This window comes from Mus musculus, chromosome 11 (assembly GCF_000001635.26).
Source record: "Mus musculus strain C57BL/6J chromosome 11, GRCm38.p6 C57BL/6J".
Taxonomy (NCBI): domain Eukaryota; kingdom Metazoa; phylum Chordata; class Mammalia; order Rodentia; family Muridae; genus Mus; species Mus musculus.
In genome coordinates this window covers 106,770,619-106,794,666 of record NC_000077.6, presented here as the reverse complement: position 1 = coordinate 106,794,666, position 24,048 = coordinate 106,770,619, and the positions used below count along the sequence as shown (strand labels likewise).

Here is a 24,048-nt window from a genome sequence, read left to right as displayed (position 1 = left end):
GCTAGGAGTCTGAGGCCAGCCTGGGCTAATCAGTCAGGCCCAGCTGCAATTTGAGAACCTGGCTTTAAAAAAAAAAAAAAAAAACAGAAAAGACTGGATGTAGTGACACACAGCTTTAATCTCAGCAGCAGGGAGGCAACTGGATCTCTGTGAGTTCTAGGCCAACCAAGACAGCACAATGACACAAACAAACCAGCAACTGTCCTTGCTCAGAGGATACAGTAGTTCTGCTGCAAGAACAAGGAGCCTCCCTCCACATCCATTCCATCCAGTTGGTCAACGCCATTTAGTCATGTAGAACTGAGTTAGAACGCCACAGTGCAGGCTCTGGCCTGTTTATTAAGAGATGCAGCCTATAACCTATCTTAACATCCCACTCCTTGGCACAGTGGTGCACTTCTTCGATCACAGCACTCAGGAGTCAAAGGCAGGTAGATCCCTGTAAATCTGAGGCCAGCTGGGTCTACACAGTGAGTTCCAGGACAGCCTGGGCTATGTAAAAAGACCCTGTCTCAAAAACATAAAAAAAAAACACGAAAGAACAGAAAAAGCACTTACCTCTTGTAATGAGTAAATCAACAGCATAAGCCTGCTTTGTGATTAAAATATACTCTGGCCAGGTGGTGGCGCATGCCTTTACTCTCAGCACTTGGGAGGCAGAGGCAGGCGAAATTCTGATTTCAAGGCCAGTCTGGTCTACAGAGTGAGTTCCAGGACACACACACACACACACACACACACACACACACACACACTGGCATTTCTAAGATTCTCACTGTTCATTAGCTTGAACTCATTTATTAGAATTCTTAATTCTCGGTCTGGAACTATCAATACATGTGTCATGTTTTGTTTTGAATGCAGCATAGTATACCCTGTATTATTCTGGGAAAAGTTTAAGATATAGTTTACATGAAATTGGATCTGTGTTTGGGTGTGGGGTAAGAGACTGAATCCAGGTCTCCTATATGCTAAGCAAGCATGTAGGGAAACAATTAAATTACATCCCTAGCTGTTTAAATGGATAACACTGTTCAACTTCAGAGCCCTGGGGCTGGAGAGATAGCTCAGTGGCTAAACTCACTGACTACTCTTCAGAGGACCTGGGTTCAATTCCAACATCCACACGGGAGCTCACAACCGTCTGTAACTGCAGTTCCAACGGGGACCTGGCACCCTCCACAAGCTGGCAAAATGCCCATACATATAAACTAAATCTCAAAAACAAAATTTTTTTTTTCAGTTTTAAAATTACTCAAGGACAATTCTTGTCCCTTTCAGAATCCATAAAAGTCTCATTTGATGCCACCAGAGTAGCATGTTTCTTACGTCTCTCTGAATGAAGTCAGGAGCACACAGATCCTCCTTCCACATCTGCTCTAACGTACTGGAGCATGTGCTGTGATCTAGCACCACAAAGACACGTTTTCCTAATGTAGGATATACACTGGAGATTCTTCTCTATAATGTGAAAATTGTATATTATGAATATCCTCAGGCTGGAGAGGTGGCTCAGTGGTTAGCAGTAATGACTGCTCTTCCAGAGGACCCAGGTTCAATCCCCAGCACCCACAGGGCAGCTCATAGCTGTCCACAATCCAGTCCCACAGGATATGACGCCCTCACACAGACATGCATGCAGGCCAAACACCGATGGCACATTTATAAATAAATAGATAGTAATTTAATCAGCCCCTAACTGTGGACATTTAGGTGTTTCTTTAGCTACAATATTCATTCAGCATGATGCTTTAAAAGAAGCATGGTGGCACACACCTTTTTTGGGGGGGGGGGGCAGATTTTTTTGAGACAGTGTTTCTCTGTGTAGCACTCAGGCAGATGATCTGAGTATTAGGTCAGCCTGGCCTACAGAGGGAGTTTCAGGACAGCCAGGAATACACAGAAAAACCCTGACTCAAAACAAATAAAAACCAAGGAACACATACAACACATTTCTGACTCCATGTCAGGGCCCTCACCATAGCTCAGTCTTACAGTTTCCTGTTTGGACTTGGTTAAACAGCACCTAAGAGTCTAACATTTAATAAAATGTCATTATCTGTTGGGTAAATATATACTAACCTGTTATGTGAGACAGGCTGACCTGAAGGTAATCCAAAGCGAGTGAATCAATTACCGCTTGGACATTGTGGGCCTCGTCTTCTTGATTCCTGGGAAGAACTATGAGGTCTGTATGGCGGGAGGGAAAGTCACATTGTTTTAGATCTTTGAGGAGCCAAATTTTAAAATATAAGTACATATATTTATATTTGTCATAGTCTATGACTAAGCTTCTGAGTAAACTCTGCTATAAAAGCAACTCAAACAAACAAACAAAAAAGAACTTAAGGAGTAAGGAGCCTAAATACTATGCACTAGAGACTGTATTGATTGACTATTGATTGAAACTTGTTTTTCAACACTCTGTATATATTAGTGAAATACTTTTCACGCATGTATGAGTGTATTTTATGGAAGCACCATGAAAAGGGATAAAGAGATCCCTATATTCAAGGCAATAAGATGGTCTAATAATAAAAACAAGGCTGTGCATGATGACACACATCTATAATCTCAGCACTGGAGGGGCTGTGGTAGTATTATGAGTTTGCAACTACACTTGTCTATTAATTCCCTAACTATGAGCCGCTTTCCTTGACAAAGTAAAGCAAAAAATTAAATCCCAAATCAGCTAGACATGGTGGCACATGCCTTTAATTCCAGCATTCATTCAGAAGGCAAAGTACAGCCTGGTCCACATAGCAAGTTCTAGGCCAACTGAGGCTACACAGTGATACTGTCTCAAGAATCAAGAGCAGCAAACCACAGCAGGTGCTCAGGTAGGCCTCTTAAAGGCCGTTACAAGCATCTTCTGGGAATAGCTGGCATAAAAGCTAAAGCACACATAGAGAGTATGGAGAGATCTCAACAGCAAGCCAAGTGTCTCTCTGGTATTGAAGGTGGGTGTAGTGGTGCATGCCTTTGCTCCTGGTGCTCGAGAGGCAGAGGCAGAGGCAGAGGCAGAGGCAGAGGCAGAGGCAGAGGCAGAGGCAGAGGCAGAGGCAGAGGCAGAGGCAGAGGCAGAGGCATTTTATAGTAATGCTTTCTCAGAGCCAAAGGAAGGAGCAGTAAGGATTCTAAAGATAAGGGGTCTGTGATATTTAACAGAGGACACATGCAAATGATCTGGCACCTAAAAGAAAATAAGCAGTCACAGTTAGTCACATTTACTGGCTATTTTCATTTACTCAATCTGTGGACCAGGCTGGACCCCATCTCTGTGGAGAGATCTACCTTCCTTCTGCCTCTCCAGTGCTGGGATTAAAAGCATGCACCACTACAGCATGAATTAGCTATCTTCTCAGTAAATTAGGTTAACCAAATACAAACAACATTTTTTTTCCCTTTTAGAAACAAGGACTATGTAACTTTAGAATTCACTATGTAGACCAGCCTGGCCAACACACTTCACTATAATGTTAATTCTTATCTATAATCAGTAGTTAAGATCCAATAAATTTCAAGACCTATTCAAATTTAGAATCTTGAAGGTAGTTACAGAAATAACGTTTTTAAAGGCATGAATGAACTATATGAGATTGAGTCAAATGGGGATTAATTCAAATAAACGCCAAACCATTTATTTAATCATGGCTATTATTATGGGTGAGGTCCATACTGTACTCATTAAAGCAACTTGCACCATATTTGGATAGAAATAAGATATTGAAAGGGAAACAAAATTCTATGTCAAAGGAAACCTGTGACCTAAGACATAAAATTATTCTCACTTTTCAGTACCCTTACCTGGTACCTTTTCTCCCAAAATGGATTGATAAAGGGCAATAAAAACATTAGCATCACAGTCTTGAAGTTCGTGTATCCTCAGGTGTATGTGACATTTAAAAAGGAGGTTATTGGCAATTGTTACCCATTCTGTTGGGGAAGAAGTGGGGTGGGAGGAGGGGGAAATCAGTCTTCAATAGCAATAGAGAAAGTCATATATATGTACATTTAAAAATCACTGCTGCACAAGAATATACATTGGAAACTGTACAAGATAAGGACTCTTATGAAATTTCAAAGACTCAACCAGGCAAGTTCTCAAAAGATGTATTTAAGATAATTTCCTGTGCTAGCTAGCTTCTTTGAAGTCAAAACAGCTGTTCCAACCCAACTCTTATTCTTGTAACCTAAAATCCTATTTGCCAGTATTTTTATACTCACATGGGTGTTTTTAGTTACAATAAATTTATAGGTAACCAGGAATGTCATAAGTCAGCTGTAAATGATAATCTAAAAGTTGCTAGAAACTAACGGAGGTGGCTCAGAATTCCCAATAGTTTTAGACATGTTTTTACCCAATTATCTTGTGTAAGTTAAGATCTCTCGGGTGCCCAAATAAGGGATTAATTTAGGCTGTTAGGAACTTGAATAATGACAACACCGACACTAATGCATTTGTTAGTTTTCCTTTTATTATATTTGATGTATACGAAGGTAAAAAATGAAGAAAAAAAAAACCCAAATCGCTAAGTTCTAAATTAGCACATTAATTGTTTTCCAAAACCAGCTCTTGCCCTTCCCTAGATAGTGCAGGACTAAGGTTAAGGATTTCAGCAATAATTCCAAAACTTGAAACCCCTGAATCTTGAAATGACTGGAACTGGCCACATTTCCAGTACTGACACACGCTCTGGAGACAATAGTCTGAATATGTCATGCCCAGTATGCCCTCTTCCCGATGCCTATGTCGCACAGCTGACCAAGCCATGACAACCATTTTGGAAAGAGAGGAAAGCGTCCTAGACAACCGAATCAATTGGCTTTTCAAAGGCAGTACTAGAAAATGCCAGTTACTCTAGAGGGCATCAAAAGAACTTATGAGTGCTATGCCTCAAAAAGGAAAAAAAAATCAATATAAAGATAAGTTCTGCCTTAGTCCAAACAAAGCAAGGGGAAAGAGAGACAGTCTGTGGATAGATACCCCACAAAAATTCGGATCCAAGAAAGGATCTTGACTGCTCTATATAGACAGGATGCGGGTGTCCCAGGCTCGACAAAGAGTTCCTATCTCATCCCAAGTCTCAGTTCCACGTCTGGAAACCGCAAGAGGTTTCGAGGCTGAGACCCTAAATTCATAGAACCCCCCCCCCCACCGCGCGCGCGACTGCAACTAGTGTCCGACAGTCCCGAGCCTCCGCAGCGGCGCAGACGCGGTTCAGATTCAGCCCAAGGTCCGCGGAATGCTGCAGTACAAAACCACCAGGGCTCCAGGCCGAGACTCACCAGCCTCTGAGCTGGCCATACTGCCAGGAGAGGTCGCGGCCGGACTCCAAGACGAGAGCGCGGGCGACGGTGTCCCAGAAGGGTCGAACTCGGTCGAGCCGACGGGAGGAGGAGGGGGCAGACACTAGCGAGCGGGGAAGGAGGGGTGGAAGAGGGAGGGACGTTAAAACGGCTTCTCGACGCTGATTGGACAGCAGAGGAGCACTTCCTCGCAGCACGCGCTGAGGCGGCAGTTTGCGGGCTCCAGATACCATTCCCCGCGGTCAAGATCCCGCTTACGGGTTCTCAGATCGGCGGGCAGGGCAGCCAGGTCACCCAGCAGCCCGGCCGATCTCCCCGGGGGCGTTGGAGCCGCGCTTCCGGTGAGTTGGTGGTTTGGTGTTCCTCCGCCGAGAGACCAAGCGAGGAAGTAGTGCGATCCGCCTTGCCCTGGGTCCGATCACGTGATGAGGCCAAGCTCCGCCTCCCTGGTCTCCTTCGGTTATGGGCGTGGGGGGAGTCTGTGGAGACGTAAACATCTTCAAGTAGAGTCGGTGGAATGGCTGGCGCTGGCCATTTTAAGGACCGTCTGGCCACGGGGAAGCAGCTTGTCTGAGGTGTAGCGAGACGAGAGACGGCGGTGTCGCCAAAAGGGCGTCGGGGCGAGGCATTCTAGTGGTGTCACCCAGTCGTGAAGCGAGTAATAAACGGGCGCCGGGGAGGGAGCGCCCGCCCGCGGAGGGGGAGGGGCGAGAACATGGCGGATTCCGGAACCCGGGCGGGCGGGCGTTGAGGGCCTCCGAGCCAGGGGGGCGGGGTGATTAGGTCATAGAGCGGCTCCCAGCGTGCTTTGCGGCGAGGAGGCGGTCCAGACTATAAAAGCGGCTGCCGGGACGCAGCCGGCACCTCATTCATTTCCATCGGTCCTTGCCCTCGCAGCTCCGGCCCTCGACACCACCGGCCCCTCCGCTGGTGACGCCCCCGCAGAGGCTTCGCCGTCGCCGAGGCCTTCTCTCCGCGACTCGTCGCCGCAGGATTCTACTTTCACTGGGTTCCGCCCGCACACCGCCACCATTGACGCCATGTCGAGTTATTCTAGTGACCGAGACCGCGGCCGGGATCGAGGGTGAGTGTGACAAGAGACCTGTCAGGCCGGGTGGGGGATGGGAGAGCGGCGCGGCCGAAGGCTCGCCTTCCCAACCGACCTTTAGATTTTTTTTTTTCCCTTCCTGAAAGGAGGCCTGGCTTTTGTCACACGTCCGGTTAAAAGCCGTTAAAGGCTACGCTTCGGGTAATGGCGTTCAACCTTTTTTTTTTTTTTTTTTTTTTTTTTTTTGGTCCGGGAGGGTGGGCCGGGACCCGGGGCGGCCCGGCGACCTCGCGGCTGTTGAGGGAAACCCGGAGGAGTGTTTTCGGTCGGGAAGCGCCGCGCCTTTGAGGCGGTTCCCGGCGTCGTTTGCGCAATCTTTCGTTGGGTTGTTTTTTGAGGGGGGCCCCCCCTTCCGGTATCCCCGGGGGAAAGAAGGGGCGCTTTCGAGGTCCCCTGTGCCCCGTTGGGTGGCCTACGCCGGCGGATTCGGCCATGTGGCGGAGCCGCAGCCACAAAATGCCGGCCTCGGACATGGCGGCGGCGCCTTTGTTACCCCGCCCGGCGGAGGAGCTCAAAATGGCAGCGGCGAGAAAATGTGGCGCAGAGAGAAATGCGAGACAAAGAAGGAAGCGCCGCCCCAGCGGGAACGCCGCCCGGGCCGGGACTCCTCCCCCGGTTGCTTTCGGCTCCTCCTCTTTTTCTCCCTCGCGTTATATAATTTTGTTACCTTGGTTTGCAGCCGTTCGCGGCGTTTCCCTAGACTCGGCTCGCTGGCGCCTGTTCCCCTTTCTACCCTGTCCGCCGTGCTAGCCTCGTTCAGCTGCTCACATTGCCTTTGCGGCCCCGTTATTTCTTTAAGATTAGGTCCTTTGATGAAAACGGGCAAAAATAACCTTCCTAAGCTCCTCCCTTCTTGCCCAGCTCCTAGACGCTAATGCCTAAGCTCTGTGGGGAGAGAAGATGGAGGCTCTAACTCTTGTCCTTGTAATCTGGTCAGATGTTTGGGCTGTTTGCCACCTGATAAACCCACGATGTTTATTTGGCCTCAGTAGAGTGTGCTTGGGACTTCAGAAAAGAAACGCTGCCAGTTGTGGCTGTCCTTAGAATGACAGTTGGGAAGGATTCCAGAAGCACACTTTGGCTCTATCAAAAGGCAGCAGATGAAATGTGAGGGCAAACCTGTTCATGCAGTATCTTTCACAATGTGCCCAACTTTTGTTTTGTGTGTGTGTAGGTTTGGTGCACCTCGATTTGGAGGGAGTAGAACAGGACCCCTCTCTGGAAAGAAGTTTGGAAATCCTGGGGAGAAACTAGTTAAAAAGAAGTGGAATCTTGATGAGCTGCCCAAATTTGAGAAGAATTTTTATCAAGAACACCCTGATTTGGCAAGGCGCACCGCAGTGAGTTTATAAATGTGGCTTCTTCATGCTGTAACTCAGTAACTGCTTCTAGTCAATTAGATGGAAATGTAATAGGTGCCTTGCAAATGGAGAGTTGCTTGTGGTGCACTTCCATTGAATTTTTCTTGTGATATATGGTGCCCTATTTTAATCCTGTCACTGGGGAAACAGGTTTAGCAGTCTATTGGGCTTCATAGAGACTCAATTTTCATTTAAATAAGTATTATAAATTAATTATTAATTTTTGTTGCCAAGTAGAGTTCTTATTTATGGGTCCAGATTTTTAGAAATAAGTATGTTTAAAAGTTTATTGAGCTATAGGGAGCATGGCAGAAGTCTGAGGCTGAGATAATTTGTTTTTCAGCAAGAGGTAGATACATACAGAAGAAGCAAGGAAATTACAGTTAGAGGTCACAACTGTCCAAAACCTGTTCTGAATTTTTATGAAGCAAACTTTCCTGGTAAGGACTAACTTTCATCTTTATCCTTTCATTTCCCCCCCCCCCCTTGCTTATAAATTTGTTTTTAAAATGGTATTGTTGGTTGCAGCGAATGTCATGGATGTGATTGCAAGGCAGAACTTTACTGAACCCACTGCTATTCAAGCTCAGGGCTGGCCAGTTGCTCTCAGTGGATTGGATATGGTTGGAGTAGCTCAGACTGGATCTGGGAAAACATTATCTGTAAGTCTAGGAAAACTTGATAAATTGTGGCAGAGGTGACCTTAGATATATAACTATTTTAATCCAATTTCTATTATTTTTACTCTTCAATAGTATTTGCTGCCTGCCATTGTACACATAAACCACCAGCCATTCCTAGAGAGAGGTGATGGGCCTATTGTAAGTATTATCTTAAGTTTCCCACCATATTTGCTAAAACTCCTTTGACTTTCATATAGGGAATATAGGGTTGCCAGTATAAACTAGCCACTTAAAATTAGTATCCAGCCCAGGCGTGGTGGCACACACCTTTAATCACAGCACTGGGGAGGCAGAGGCAGGTGGATTTCTGAGTTCCAGGACAGCCAGAGCTACACAAAGAAACCCTATCTCGGGGGGAAAAAATTAGTATCCAAAGACAGTTAGTTGGATCAGCCAATTATAGATACTTGTCATGAGCCTGATCAAGATCAACTACCACAAGGAGAGACCAACTTGCAAAAGTTGCCTTCTGGTTTCTCCATGTGCTTCCACACACAAAAATTTTATCCTGAGAATAGTGCCTGGGAGGTAGAAACTGGAGAATTCAGGAGACACTGTCTCAAAAAAAAGTCTTATGACCACCTGAATTCTAATTCCCAACACACGAAGACATAGGGTCTTAGTAAACTGTTTTATACTAAACACTTTTTTTTGTTTTTCAAACTTAGTGCTTGGTGCTGGCACCAACTCGAGAACTGGCACAGCAGGTGCAGCAAGTGGCTGCTGAATATTGTCGAGCTTGTCGCTTGAAGTCTACTTGCATCTATGGTGGTGCTCCCAAAGGACCACAGATTCGTGATTTGGAAAGAGGTGTGTGACCATAAAGGGGGATCTTTGTCACTGATGGAGATGATGGTTTTGTGTATTATAGTTAAAGCATCTACTCCTTTTTATTTATTTAATTAAAGGTGTGGAAATCTGTATTGCAACACCTGGAAGACTGATTGACTTTTTAGAGTGTGGGAAAACCAATCTGAGAAGAACAACTTACCTTGTCCTTGATGAAGCTGATAGGATGCTTGATATGGGATTTGAACCCCAGATAAGGAAAATTGTGGATCAAATAAGAGTAAGTATCTTTATGTTATCATAAAAATCAGTTCTAGGAATGCTCTTAAGATTGAAGTGTAACTTGCTTCCTTAAATCTTCAGCCTGATAGGCAAACACTAATGTGGAGTGCAACTTGGCCAAAAGAAGTAAGACAGCTTGCTGAAGATTTCCTGAAAGACTATATTCATATCAATATTGGTGCACTGGAACTGAGTGCAAACCATAACATTCTTCAGATTGTGGATGTATGTCATGATGTCGAAAAGGATGAAAAGTGAGTTTACATTTTTACAAATTGAGAAAAATCTTACATAAACTAAGAGTAATCAATTCTGAAAATTGTCTCAAAATAAAATTAAGGTAGTGTGCTATATGTTCTTTTAAAAGTCCATTTGTTGGTGATATGGCTTGGTGTGATATGAAGAACTTGCTTGGCTTGCATGAGGAAAACACTCATAGTTTTTGAACCTAGTCACTACACAAGCACGCATAAAGTGATACACCTGAAAATCTGTATGTGTGGTGGCTTAGTGGGTTTGACATTTGGATTCACTAAGCAAAAAATCAGGGTTGTGTTTGGTTTTGTTTTTATATCCTTTTAAAAATGGTGAGTTTTTCTTCATCTTTAGGCTTATTCGTCTGATGGAAGAAATCATGAGTGAGAAGGAGAATAAAACTATTGTTTTTGTTGAAACCAAAAGAAGATGTGATGAACTTACCAGAAAAATGAGGAGAGATGGGTATGTGGTTTCCTGAGTCAAAGCAGACTTAAAAGTACTTTGATCTGGGGCTAGTGTTTTTTGGGAATCATGCGCTGTGATATAGGGGTAATTGTATGGATTCGTTCCAGTGACTTGTAGTAGGCTCTGGGTTGCAATGCTTAGTGGGAAAACACTTGGCCAAGATGAAGTACAGTGGGAATAGATATTGGTAGAGTCTTGACAAGAGTTTTAAGTTGGGTATACTACTGATAATTTAATTCTTGGTATAGGTGGCCTGCCATGGGCATCCATGGTGACAAGAGTCAGCAGGAACGTGACTGGGTTCTAAATGGTATGTATTTCAAATAAGATTAGTTTGTAGCTTGATAACATCATTTGCTTGCATTAATGATTATTCATGGTTGTCTTTATAGAATTCAAACATGGAAAAGCTCCTATTCTGATTGCTACCGATGTGGCCTCCAGAGGGCTAGGTTAGTACAAACTCGAATTCATGGCTTGGTTTCCCAGAAGATCTCCATGTAGTTTTTTTTAAAGAAAGTTTATTGCTTTCTTTAACCTGCATTTTTTCTAAGTTTTTTTCACATAAAGGTGCAGTCTTTGTGGCAAGGCCTAGGCATGACAATCGGAGGACTCGAGGGGGATGGAGGACTAGTGATCGGCTGGCTGCTTCCAGTCGATTAGAGAGGTGAAAAGCTGAAAGTGTGCCAGTAATCTTCAAAGGGCAGAACATACCACCTCTGCCCCATAAACTGTTCTCTCCGGGGGAAAAAAATGGAAGTTACCTCACAGTTCACTGCCGTGGTATTTCATCTGTCCCATGCTTTGCATGATTGCCATGGTACAGCATTGTTTCAAACTGTTCACTGTGATCTGTGGGTCTTTGAGTTTCAGTGAGTTTGCTGAAATGTCGAAGAAATATTTCCAAACTTCAATGTTCAATGAAATTTTTGTTCAAGTTTGAAATGGAGAGAGCAGCTTTAAAAGCCTTTTACAAATTGGTGAGTACTGGCACATGAGACCTAGAGCAGGACCAACTTCTCACACATAGTCAGTGGGAAAAGAAAGTGCCTTGAAAGTTCCTCCCTCACCTACACAGTAGTCGTCATGTCGAGACCTGCCAGAGAGAGACACATTCTCAAGTGAATCCTGGCTTCTTGGAAGCGCTTGCCTAGACGAGACACAGTGCATTAAAACAACTTTTGGGGGACAGGTATGTTTTTCTTGCAGCTGCAGTTGTAAGGTCTTGGCAAGACAAGCAGTGTGGCCAGAGTTTTGAACTTCTGATGAGTGTAATGCAAAGGACCTTTACATTTTTGTTAAAAGGTCCTCAAAAATGAGCACATGAAGAGATTGCTGAGAAACTTTTAATTGGCCCTACTGCGCAGAAGCATTCAGATGTCACTTGATGATCTGTAAGGGGACTGTCAATTTGGGAATGTGCTAAGGAGAACACACATTCCCTTGATAGGCTGTCAGTGGGTGGGTGTTAAGACAGCTGACATGTGCAAATTTTTTTGTTGTTTTTTGGGTGTTTTGGTTTTTTTTTTTTCCTACCCTGCCCTTTTTTCCTACCTCAATGGTGTTCCTACAGGAAATGGATAACCATTTTAACTGTATTTTTTTCAGCCCGTACCTTCTTGGGAATACAATTGTCTAACTTTTTATTTTTGGTCTGGCTGTTGTGGTGTGCAAAACTCCGTACATTGCTATTTTGCCACACTGCAACACCTTACAGATGTGGAAGATGTGAAATTTGTCATCAATTATGACTACCCTAACTCCTCAGAGGATTATATTCATCGAATTGGAAGAACTGCTCGCAGTACCAAAACAGGCACAGCATACACTTTCTTTACACCTAATAACATAAAGCAAGTGAGCGACCTTATCTCTGTGCTTCGGGAAGCTAATCAAGCAATTAATCCCAAGTTGCTTCAGTTGGTCGAAGACAGAGGTTCAGGTAAGGATCTTCGTAAGAGATGTTTCTGGTAGGTGGCAGTTACCTCTTGTCTACAAAGTGGGATCGGAAGAATGAGTACTTCTTATTTTGAAACCTAAAGAATCTAAAAGCACTTAAGACCCAACATAAATAGAGCTATCTAACTCTCTCCTATCTTACCACACTTATGCCACAGATAAAAATTGATCAATTTCCACTTACTTTCTTGACAGGTCGTTCCAGGGGTAGAGGAGGCATGAAGGACGATCGTCGTGACAGATACTCTGCAGGCAAAAGGGGTGGATTTAATACCTTTAGAGACAGGGAAAACTATGACAGAGGCTACTCTAATCTGCTTAAGAGAGATTTTGGGGCTAAAACTCAGAATGGTGTTTACAGTGCTGCAAATTACACCAATGGGAGCTTTGGAAGTAATTTTGTATCTGCTGGCATACAGACCAGTTTTAGGACTGGTAATCCAACAGGGACTTACCAGAACGGTTATGATAGCACTCAGCAATATGGAAGTAATGTTGCAAATATGCACAATGGTATGAACCAACAGGCATATGCATATCCTGCTACCGCAGCTGCTGCGCCTATGATTGGCTATCCCATGCCAACAGGGTATTCTCAATAAGACTTTAGAAGTATATGTAAATGTCTGTTTTTCATAATTGCTCTTTATATTGTGTGTTATCAGACAAGATAGTTATTTAAGAAACATGGGAAATGCAGAAATGACTGCAGTGCAGCAGTAATTATGGTGCACTTTTTTCGCTATTTAAGTTGGATATTTCTCTACATTCCTGAAACAATTTTTAGGTTTTTTTTGTACTAGAAAATGCAGGCAGTGTTTTCACAAAAGTAACTGTACAGTGATTTCAAATACAATAAATGAAGGCAATGCATGGCCTTCCAATAAAAGATATTTGAAGACTGAATTAAGTGAAATTGTACTTTATTTTACATATATAATGTCATGTACAACTTGGCTTAGATAGTGTTTTTGGGGGGGATTTTTGTTTTGGTGTTTATTTTTACACAAGGAAAGTTGACTACTTCCCATTCCTGGATTTAGGAGAGGAACTCAGAAGGCCCTTAGGATGATCTGTTTGTATGGGAAGAAGTTAGAGACAATGGATTTTATAATTCCAGATTTATTGGATAAAAGCTTTGTCATTTTTCAGTATCAGGGAAGTAAGTCATTTAATAGCCTATTTTCCTTAAGAGTGAACTACAGGACAGTAACTATATAAATACATGTTGATTTCTTTTGCAAAACAGTTTTAAGTAATGACATTTTTGCTTTATCAAAATTTTATTCCATCTCTTGGTTTTGTTGTCAACTGCCGAAATGTGCGAAGCTGAAAGACTGTTAGCCCAAGAGCTGTGTGCACTGTGTCTTTAGTGCAGGATTACCTTGTAGGTTCCTAGTCCTCGAGGACTTGCCAGAGTGCTTATAGCCACACCTGGAAGTCAGGAATGTCTCCACATTATTTCAGGGGATTTTAGGGGTCTTGTAGGCTAGTCACAAGGAAGACGACATAACCAAAAGCACAGTAAAGTTTTCGGGTTAGGTTCACTATGGGCTTAACAGCTAGAAGGATTGGGGGGAAAGCTTTAGATTTAAGTAGGATCACCAGCAAACAGCTTTGTTTCAGAATGGCTATAAGTAGGTCTAAATGTCTTCCCAAAAAATTGGTGTGTTTTTTGCCCAGGACAAAAGTCTTAAAGGAAGTTATTTAACTTTTTGTTTTTAAAATGGGCTTATTGTTAATGCCTTATTTATAAAATGTTAAAACAAAATAGAATGTGCTGGGGGTGGGAGCTGGGCGTGTTTTCCAGGGCTGATAACATTGAAAACTGGTTCATCCTCTAGTACTGAGTGGTTTTCAATGGCATGGCTAGTCAGATTCATGATTTTTAAGTATAGGTGTAGATTGGAGCATTTATTACATATTTTACTGTTCAATGTCTTAATGTGGACCTTTTATTTTGTAAATAATTATGGAAATGATTGTGGGGCTTGGAAAAAATTACCTTTGAAGTTTTAAAAGACAGTCCACTTTTTAGCATGTGTGTTGTGTCCAGCCTGTGGTTGTCTTAACTAATAAATGTGATTTTTCTCCCCATTCTCTTCATTTATTTATTCGCGTAGAGGCCTCTTACCTGGGTTTTTGCACCCCCGCCTTCCCCATTCCAGCTATCCTGGAATTTGATACATAGGCCAAGCTGGCCTTGAAGTCAGAGATTGTCCCTTATGCATATGTTAACATAGGAGTGAGCTACCACAACAGTCCTGCACCTTATAATCAAACTCCAGTATCAAAAACACCCCTTTGTCCTAGTCAGGTATTAACTGATTTCTACGAGAAGGGAAGTACAGAGGTTAAGAGCACTGCTCTTCCAGCAACCATACGGTGCCTCACAACCACCTGTAGTGATGGCCTCTTCTGGTGTGTCTGAAGACAGCAACTCACAAATCTTTAAAAAAAAAAAAAAAAATTCTTTTTAAGGAGGTGGTTAATAAATTCCCGAAGCCCTTTTTAAGACCTGGTCACCCTGTCTGTCCAGCCACACCCGGGAGAGAGTGGAGTGGCCATTGGTGATAATGTTTGCCAGCATTAGTATAAACTAAAAGTGCACAACACATTCCCTTGGAGACTGAACGCTAAGCCTCACATCAGTACCGTCCAGGACAACATTTTGGAAGGGGTTTTTTTCGTTTTGTTTGGCAGCTCGGAAAACCTGATGCTAACTCTATAGTAACAGGATTGTGGTAAAAGCTAAACAAGTGAATGTGAGGCAGGTGGAGTTACCAAACGGAAAATCCCAAAGGTAGTAAACAATCAGACGCTGGCGTCAGCCGCGGAGGCCGGGATACGCCCAAGGCGGCTGCTGCTCAGCAGCGGGTGACGCTCTTCCGGGGGCGTGGTCTACAGCACGTCCATTTCCGCTGTGCCTGCACCCCAGGCCCTGGTGCTGGTGTAGGTTTGAAACTGCGGCTCTGCACGGGAGGTGCTGGTGTTCCGACTCCTGAAGCGATGCGCTGCGGTGGCGGCGCCAGGGCCTGCCGCAGGGCCTGCAGGTGCTGGCTGTCCGGGTACGCGGGTCCCGCAGATGGGACGCAGCAGCCTGACGCCCCCGAGCATGCGGTGGCCCGCGAGGCGCTGGTAGACCTCTGCCGGAGGAGGCACTTTTTCAGCGGGACGCCGCAGCAGCTCAGCACGGCTGCTCTGCTGAGCGGGTGCCACGCGCGCTTTGGACCTTTGGGTGTAGAGTTACGAAAGAACCTAGCCTCACAGTGGTGGTCCTCTATGGTGGTGTTCAGGGAGCAGGTCTTCGCGGTGGACTCCCTCCACCAGGAGCCGGGCTCTTCGCAGCCGAGGGACAGTGCCTTCAGGTTAGTCTCTCCAGAAAGTATACGCGAAATCTTGCAAGACAGAGAGCCGAGTAAGGAACAGCTAGTGGCATTTCTTGAGAACTTATTAAAAACTTCTGGGAAACTACGGGCGACTCTTCTTCACGGTATGGCTCTTCGCGTTTCGTGCTTCTGAACAGATTTGGGGTGGAAAAGCAGTCTTGCACGAGTTTGGAGACAGCAACGGCCCTAGGCTTCCAGGCAAAGAAGTGACCAGGTTCCTTTTTTTTTTTTTTTTTTTTTTTTTAATAACATCAGAGTGATCCACCTTGAGGCAAAGGTCCGAGGCATCATTCCTGAAGAAATTTGTAAAGCATTCAGTTTGACGAGCAAACCTAAAACTATAGAGGTAGGACCTTATATAAATCAGTCACATGCTTTCATTGATACCAAGGCATTTTCAAAGACTTCCTCTGTTCCAGTTTTAAATACAATTATCAACTCAGGTTTTTCTTTTTTTTTTTTTTTTTTTTTTTTTTTTTGAGACAGAGTTTCCCTGTGTAGCCCTGGCTGTCCTGGAACTCACTCTATAGACCAGGCTGGCCTCGAACTCGGAAATCTGCCTGCCTCTGCCTCCCAAGTGCTAGGATTAAAGGCGTGCGCCACCACTGCCTGGCAACTCAGGTTTTTCTTGGTGTTTTTTGTTTGTTTGTTTGTTTTTGGTTTGTTGCTTTGTTTTGTTTTTTTTTTTTTTGTGGGGTTTTTTGCCAGGTAATTTTTTAGCTTGTCAGCTAGAAGATGAGATACACATCTTTAAAGTCAAATATAACAAATTCGGAAATGCTGCCTCTGCCGTTTAGCAGTATGGAGTAGCTAACAACACCTTACAAATCCAAGCTTGTGAAAATTAGTATATACTGTAACCTTAAATTTTTAAAGCAAAATAAAGCAAGCCGGTGATAAATGCAATTAGATTGTAGTATATTTTATCCTGTATTCTTGGTATTGATTGATTAAACAGTCTCACCATGTCCCCCAAACATCAGCTGTTTTTTACCTCTCAGTCTTTTAGATCAAAGTTGCAGACTGAAAATGAGATTTTGAGTTCAGTGTGGATAACATGGAAGTCAGTTCTCTCCTCCTATCGTGTGGGTCCTGGGGATAGAACTCAAGACTTCAGGCTTAGCAGCAGCTGCTTCTACCAGCTGAGATGTCTTTCCAGGTTTAAGGATTTTTTTTTTGGTTTTTCGAGACAGGGTTTCTCTTTGTAGCCCTGACTGTCCTGGAACTCACTTTGTAGGCCAGGCTGGCCTCTGCCCCACACTTGGTTTTTTTCTTTCTCTCTCTGAAGATACTGGACTGTTCTTTTGTTTCTTCTTTTGAGAACCTGATTTCTTTATCTCAAGTTTACCTTGAAATCAGTCTGTAGCCCAGGCTTGCTTCAAAGTGTCAGAGTCCTCTTGCCTCCACCCCTGAGTACCAGGATACCAAGTGCTGGGCTCAGAGTTCACTGCTGGTTTCCCTAAGTGAAATAGATTTATATGATCGGTTTGTTTCTTGGCAGGTGCCTTGGAGCACTATGTTAATTGCCTGGATCTGGTAAACAGAAAGCTACCTTTCGGTCTTGCTCAGATTGGAGTCTGTTTCCATCCTGTTTCGAACAGCAATCAGACACCCAGCAGTGTTACAAGGTACAAACTGTGACAGATAACCTGGTTTGCTACTTAAATACTCAAGTATTTCACTATTTCACTTTGTGATTCATTAACATTCTGTTTTGTTTGTTTGTTTGTTTGTTTGTTTTTACAATGATATGGAATTTTAATGAATGAATATTTTTTTTTCTCCTTTTTTTGTTTGTTTGTTTTTAAATAAAGAGTTGGTGAAAAGACGGAAGCTTCCTTGGTATGGTTTACTCCCACAAGGACTTCGAGCCAGTGGCTTGATTTCTGGTTGCGTCATCGGCTTCTGTGGTGGAGAAAGGTACTCCAGTAATAATTTCAGTAGTTAATAATTGAACTCATATTTTGGTTTTAGTATTTGAAACAGGGCCTTGTATAACCCTGCCACATCTCAAGCTCCATATGTAGCCTAGAATGACCTTGAACTTGCTGCTTGTCTGAGCTCAGGGATTATGAAGAGAGCTATCACCCCCAGTTTGGGGATTCCTATGTCTAAGCCTCCTGAGCACCGAGCTTACTTACAGACATACTCCACCTCATCGGGCTTATGAATAGAACTTGATTTACCTTTGGGTTTCGTGTTTTAGTTTTAGTTTTTTCTCCCCCCCCCCCACCCCCCCCAGACAGGGTTTCTCTGTGTAGCCCTGGCTGTCCTGGAACTCACTCTATAGACCAGGCTGGCCTTGAACGCAGAGATCCACGTGCCTCTGCCTCCCAAGTGCTGGGATTAAAGGCAGCGTGCCACCACTGCCAGGCCAGTTTTAGTTTCTTCCAAAGAAAATTATTGTGTAGCTGGAGAGATGGTTCAGTGGTATTCTAGAGGAAGAATTTGGTTCCCAGCACCCAAGTTAGGCAGCTTATCACTGCCTGTAACTCCACCTCTAAGGGATCTGACTCCTTCTTCTGGCCTCTGAAGGCTTCTGTAAACATATAGCACACAGACAGGTAAATGTAAATAAAATGACACACACGCACCACTCCAGGTTTTCTCTAGGCCTGGTTGTCCTTGAAGTCACTTTGTAGAGCAGTCTTTGAATTTACAGAGATCTGCCTGCCTCTCCAGTGCTGAGATTAAAGTGTGTACCACGACCACCTGGCAAAATAAATCTTTAAAAAAAAAAAAAAAAACATTACTTACTGCATTTGGGGGGGATAGGGACGAGCCCATCCTGAATGCCATGGCAGATGTGTAGAGATCGGAGTTAATACTATTTGCACTCTGTGGGTTCTAGGGATCCAACTCAGACATTCAGGTCTGAGTGGCAGGCATGCTTACTGAACCATCTCAGTGGCCCGAATTTTGGCTTTTTGTGACAAAGCGTCCTTCTAACCCAAGCTGACCTGGAATTCACTTTCAGCTCAGTCGGACCTACAGCTCATGGCAATCCTCTTAGTTTAGACGGGATTAAAGGTGTGAATCTCCAGCCCCTCCAGTTCGTTTGTTTGCAGTTTATTGCGGTCCTGGATATAAACTGGAAAGCCTTGCGTGTGCTGGGCATTCACTCTGCTGAGCTACACTCTCAGGATGCTAGACGTAACTTGTAATAGCAGATCCGACACATACCAGTGGATATCAGTGTTCTCCTGGTACAGATGTGCTGAGTGCTGTTACTGTACCTGAGCCTTTATGTTTGAGACTTACTTTCAACCTGTTGCTGGATAAAAGTCTCAGGCAACCTTAATTCTCAGAGAGACCTGTGGAATTAGAAGTCAGTGAATCCCAGCATTCAAAGAGCAGAAGCAGGTAGATCTTTGGCCAGCTAGAAGCTCCAGGACCTTCTCAAGGAAAAATAAATAGATAAATTAGCATTTCACTAAATCAATGGGGCGCTTTGTTTTGCAGTTTGCTATGAGTCCCTCTAACTTCAGCAGCGCTGATTGTCAGGATGAATTGGGACGCAAGGGAAGCAAACTTTACTACAGCTTCCCCTGGGGAAAGGAGCCAATAGAAACCCTGTGGAACCTAGGAGATCAAGAACTCCTACACACATATCCTGGAAATGTGTCTACGATACAGGTATGTCACCCCGAGCTCCCACACGTTCTTTACCCAGGCTTTCTCTTCTGAACCACTGAAGGATAATTGTGGGGTGTCCTGGGAACCGGTAACCTGATGTACATTTTTTAGGCAGTGCCCAACAACTGCATAACCCTAACTGCAGCCATCAAAGTTAGGAAATGAACAGTGACCCACCGTGATCATCCGTCCCACAAAGCCCCAGGAGATGGAATTGAATATCCAAATATCCAAGGAATTGGCCTCACAGGCCCAGGATCCAGCCCAGAGCGCCGTTTGCATGGAGCTGTCCCGTCTCTCTTCTCCAGATGAAAAGTTCCTTTCATCTTCCCTAGTCTTATGTTCCTGGCACTTTGGAAGAAGTTAGTTGCATTGTAGAGTGAGCCTTTGAGCAGTTCTTTCTGAACTTTTCCTGACTGTTGTATTTGTGCCCTGCCAGGACTATGACAGAGCTGGTGTGCCCTTCTCTGGACACATTAGGAAACACCACCAGGTGTTAGTGTGGTATCTTACATCACTTGGTTAAAACGGTGTCTTTTAGGTTTCGCCGGTGTATATCCATTTATTTTTTTTTTTAATGTATTTTATTCTGTGTGTGGGTGTTTGACCTGCTTATATCTCCGTGGCCCATACGCATGTAGTGCCCAAGAGGCCATCAGATCCCCTGGAACTGGAGTTACACATATACCCCGCCATGTGAGTGCTCAGACTAGAACCCCGGTCCTCTGCAAGAACAAATTCTCTTGACCCCTGATCCATCTCTCCAGCCCTGTGCAGTGTATTTCCATTTATATCTCAGGATGAAACCCAAGTCTTAGTGAACATAAATTCAGGAGCCAGTCAAGTAAGTAGGACATGCCTTGAACCCCAGAGCACCTGAGGTTGAGACAGGAGATTTCAAGGTGAGACTGGCTTAAAAAATAAAATTGGGTTTTTGACATGACTTGGCTGGTAAAAGCACTTACTATGGATCTTAACAGCTGAGTTCAGTTCCTGTAGCCCAAGTAGTGAAACTAGCAACTATGAACCCACGTAGGTCCTGTGACATCAGATGTACTTGTGACCCCCCCCTCCCCATTATCACACACGCTTAATAATAGTGAAGGAACTATTTAAACAAGTGTTCCCTTTCCAGCTGTGCAGTGGTGGCACACGCCATTGATCCTAGCTCTCAGGAGGCAGAGCCAAGTGGATCTCGTAGTTGGAGGCCAGCCTGGTCCACAGAGCAAGTTCCAGGACAGCTAGAGCTATACAGAAATCCTCTCTCAACAAAAGAAAACAACAACAAACCCCTAGATGTTGCCTTTCCAAACAGCATTGAAAAGGTTCCGAGACCTAGGTCCACTCCCGGTGACTGGAGCTGCGAGGGTTGACATTTTTAAAAAGAAAGTGTTATTTTTGGGGCCCGGGGCTCAGCAGTGTCCTGTCATGGAGTAGGCGCTTTATAAAGTGAATCTGTGATTCATTCTGATTGCATAAGTCTAAAATATATGACTTTAAGAAAAAGTTCTGCTTGCCAGTCAGAGTGGCACAAGCTTTGAATCCCGGCACTTGAGAGGTACAGGTAGGTTGATCTCTTGAGTTCAAGGACAGACAGAGCTACACGGTGAGACAAACACAAGATCCACGCGCGCGCACAGAAAATAGAAGGTTCTGCTAATGGTACTTTTATTTTGTTTTCTTCTATGAAGGGTCGAGATGGGCGGAAAAACGTGGTTCCTTGCGTTCTGTCTGTAAGTGGGGACGTAGACCTGGGCACGCTGGCTTACCTCTACGATTCCTTCCAGCTGGCAGAGAACTCCTTTGCCAGGAAGAAGAGCCTCCAGAGAAAGGTGCTTTTGCGATTTCACACAGTCTCGAAAAAACAAAGTTATGTGGGGGTTTTTGGTTTTGTTTTGTTTTTTTTATTCTTACACATTAACAGTGCTTCCCTTTTTCCTCTTGTCCCTTAATTGCTTCAGGTGCTTAAACTTCACCCTTGTTTAGCCCCTATTAAGGTCGCTTTGGATGTGGGGAAAGGCCCAACGGTAGAACTCCGACAGGTGAGTTGCCACGACTTCTTACAACTGTGTGTGCGCACGGGCGGTTTGGAGGTCAGAAGACAGCTTAGGCTTAGGCATTGATCCCTTCTTCCATCCTGTGGGTCCTCGGCTTGGCAGGAACTTTCCCCTCTGAGCCATCTTGCCACCAGTTGCTAAGCAGTGGTCCGGAAGCAGTTTGTGTAGCTGACTTTTGCAGTGCCCTGCTGGGGTTTCCCAGGCTGTTCTTCTTTCTCCTGATGTGGAAATAAAATCCCCAGGGCACAATTCCCACAGTTCCCACCTTCCCATGCCTTACAGCTAACATGGCTGCTTCCAACCATAGGGTTTTTGTTTTCTGTTTTGTGTTCTGGACGATAATGGTGATAATTCTTTGTTGGTATCAAACTATTTCTTGGTAGATCTGCAGTCAATACTCGGTTGGCATTGCTTAATTTCTTTTTTCCCCCCTCTAGCCCTGCTCATTCCCGCCCGCTTAATTTCTTTACTTTTAGAGGCAATATGCAGTTTCTAAAGTGTTCAGTGTGTAAACTCTAACACTATATAACCAGGAACATTATAACCAGTTTACACGTGGCTTACAGTTTCACAAGCCCTTTTCTTTAGTATTTGAAGTCTCTTTTGTTTTCCTCCAGGTTTGTCAAGGGCTACTTAATGAGTTACTAGAAAATGGGATTTCTGTGTGGCCTGGCTATTCGGAAACTGTCCATTCCTCATTAGAGCAACTCCATTCAAAGTAAGAATTCCCTTTCTTCTCATTGTTTAGTTTTGATTATATGTTTCATTCTACAGATAGAAACAATCTCTTCTAAATGTAATCTGCAAAATGGGGCTGGAGGGAGGCTTAGTGGTTGAGTGCTTACTGTTCTTCCAGAGTCTAAGTCTGGTTCCCAGCCTCCAAGTTAGGTGGCTCAGAGCTGCAGCCGCTCAGGGATTCAGCAACCTCCTCTGTCCTCCACAGGCACTGCACACACACACACACACACACACAAAACATAAATCCTTAAAAATAGCAAATGATTAGTGAGCAACACCTCGGCATTGGAGAACAGTGTCTGCTGTTGTAGAGGGCCAGAAGTCGGTTCTCAGCACCCACACGGAGGCTCACAGACTTCTGTAACTGTAGGCTCCTGGCTTCTGTGGGTACCAGGCACACAGATGGTGTACATACAGGCAAGCAAACGTAAAATAGAAAGAAGTCAATCTTTTTACAAAATGCTCCTAGCTCTTCCTTTTATAAGACCTTGTGCCTTGAGCTGATTGCCATAGGAAAGAAGAGTACTGTCAAGTATTTCTTTTTTTTTTTTTTTAATTTATTTATTTATTATATGTAAGTACACCGTAGCTGTCCTCAGACACTCCAGAAGAGGGAGTCAGATCTCGTTAGGGATGGTTGTGAGCCACCATGTGGTTGCTGGGATTTGAACTCTGGACCTTCGGAAGAACAGTCGGGTGCTCTTACCCATTGAGCCATCTCACCAGCCCCTGTCAAGTATTTCTATGTTCACCTCAGCTTCTCCAGTTTCAGGGATGAAAGTTAGGTGTATAGAATCAGAACCGAAGTAACATGAATGGAAGGCCTTTCCTGGCTTTTTTATGACGAGGTAATCATCTCTCACTGAAAAATCCAACATCTGACACTTCTGAGCACTAACATTTTTATAAACGAAAATTTCCATATGACCTGACCTATGACAGACTATAGTCAAAACAAAGACGCTGTCTAAAATTACCTTTAAGCTGTATGTATAAGGTACATCTTATATGAAACAGGAGTAAATTTCATATTCAGACGTTGGTCCTAGCCCCAGGAGAATTAATTATATAATTAAATATTCAGTGTGTTTTGTTTTTGTTTGTTTAACTCTAAAACACATCTGGTCTAAGCATTTCAGATAAGGGATATTCAGTCTAAGACATCTTCATTGCTTCCCCCAATCCAGTCCACCACCACATGGTGAGAGCTTAACTCCTCAGTCTCAACCTCTGTCTGTCTGTCTGTCTGTCTGTGCACACAACATCTCACCTATTCTCAAGATCTCTCAATACAGAGTCTCAAACTGTAACCCAGACTGACCCTAAATCTTCTGTCTCTCGTGCTGGCCTCAGAATCATGGACAGCCCTTTCCTCATCTGGAGTGCTGAGGTTATAGGTGTGATCGCACATACACCTAGCTTCTGTATAGATCTCAACACTGCTCTGCCTTCCCACCACCACCCAGATCAAAGTCACTAATATTTTGTCAGGATTTTTAAAATATCTTATAGTTAAATTCTCTCTAGTATTGCCAATTTGCAATTTTATTTCTTTTTTTTAATAAAAATAATTTATCCTTTTATGCTTATCTTGATTTTTAAAAATTAGCTTTTTGTGTTGAATGTATATCTAAGATTAGGAAATTTTGTGTTTTGTTCTTCTACTTTGTCGGCGTGGTAACTCATACCTTCCATCTCAGCACTCTGTAGGCTGAGGCAGGAGGATGACAAGGATCAGGCCAACTTGAGTTACATAATGAGATCCTGTATCTAAAAAGCAATGCATAACTAAAATATACCTTCCAGATACTATCTGCAGGGAAACAGCTCTCAGCAGGAGCAACAGACCCCGGTGTGTGGCTTAGATAGCTCGGGGCGGGGTGAGCACAAGGCCTGGGTTTTATAGACTCTAGCAAGGGCAAAATGGGAATGGAAGAACTGGTGTTTGTTCAGATATAAAACGAAGGAGGGGAACTTGAACTTCCTAGTTTCTGTGTGCTCTAAAGTCTTGTT

The 24,048-nt window shown here is 44.0% G+C and overlaps 3 protein-coding genes and 1 non-coding gene across 13 annotated transcripts in view; 3 read left to right on the top strand and 1 right to left on the bottom strand.

Annotated features, from left to right (window-relative positions):
• The window catches only part of Cep95 (centrosomal protein 95), a 30,222-nt gene extending 24,195 nt beyond the window's left edge, over positions 1 to 6,027 (bottom strand). For 2 of the 5 annotated variants that reach the window (XR_879703.3, XM_017314609.2), the window contains exons 1-3: positions 5,290 to 6,027; positions 3,808 to 3,936; positions 2,083 to 2,190 (exon numbers count right to left, since the gene is read on the bottom strand). Coding sequence is in view for 4 of the 5 variants with exons in the window: in XM_017314609.2 (XP_017170098.1) it covers positions 2,083 to 2,190; positions 3,808 to 3,936; positions 5,290 to 5,308 (256 nt within the window). In the remaining variant the exon portion in view is untranslated. The remainder of the gene's footprint in view (positions 1 to 2,082; positions 2,191 to 3,807; positions 3,937 to 5,289) is intronic. The other 3 variants (NM_177088.3, NM_001166685.1, XM_006533544.3) reach the window with 2 other exon arrangements.
• Ddx5 (DEAD box helicase 5) lies at positions 5,482 to 14,312 on the top strand. 3 transcript variants are annotated; one of them, NM_001355677.1, is made up of 14 exons: positions 5,482 to 5,651; positions 6,208 to 6,394; positions 7,593 to 7,758; positions 8,123 to 8,219; positions 8,308 to 8,441; positions 8,535 to 8,600; positions 9,131 to 9,272; positions 9,371 to 9,531; positions 9,615 to 9,787; positions 10,143 to 10,253; positions 10,505 to 10,566; positions 10,649 to 10,708; positions 11,974 to 12,198; positions 12,411 to 14,312. In NM_001355677.1, the coding sequence occupies exons 2-14, from the start codon at positions 6,351 to 6,353 to the stop codon at positions 12,815 to 12,817; spliced, it is 1,848 nt and encodes a 615-aa protein (NP_001342606.1). In that variant the 5' UTR covers positions 5,482 to 5,651; positions 6,208 to 6,350; the 3' UTR covers positions 12,818 to 14,312. The 3 variants fall into 3 exon arrangements, with proteins under 3 accessions (NP_001342606.1, NP_001342605.1, NP_031866.2); NM_001355676.1 differs by lacking the exon at positions 5,482 to 5,651 and adding an exon at positions 5,760 to 5,968; NM_007840.3 differs by lacking the exon at positions 5,482 to 5,651 and having other exon boundaries at positions 6,173 to 6,394; positions 12,411 to 14,311.
• Mir3064 (microRNA 3064) lies at positions 11,908 to 11,974 on the top strand. The gene has a single exon (NR_037224.1). It is a non-coding gene; the product is annotated as a microRNA 3064 (primary transcript).
• An 817-nt stretch (positions 14,313 to 15,129) lies between the features above and the next one.
• Positions 15,130 to 24,048, top strand: part of Polg2 (polymerase (DNA directed), gamma 2, accessory subunit) — an 11,334-nt gene continuing 2,415 nt past the window's right edge. For 2 of the 4 annotated variants that reach the window (NR_027785.2, NR_148431.1), the window contains exons 1-7: positions 15,130 to 15,583; positions 17,106 to 17,232; positions 17,419 to 17,524; positions 19,067 to 19,240; positions 20,932 to 21,072; positions 21,202 to 21,282; positions 21,915 to 22,015. Coding sequence is in view for 1 of the 4 variants with exons in the window: in NM_015810.2 (NP_056625.2) it covers positions 15,225 to 15,708; positions 17,106 to 17,232; positions 17,419 to 17,524; positions 19,067 to 19,240; positions 20,932 to 21,072; positions 21,202 to 21,282; positions 21,915 to 22,015 (1,214 nt within the window). In the remaining 3 variants the exon portion in view is untranslated. Of the gene's footprint in view, positions 15,951 to 17,105; positions 17,233 to 17,418; positions 17,525 to 19,066; positions 19,241 to 20,931; positions 21,073 to 21,201; positions 21,283 to 21,914; positions 22,016 to 24,048 lie in introns of all 4 variants that reach the window. The other 2 variants (NR_148430.1, NM_015810.2) reach the window with 2 other exon arrangements.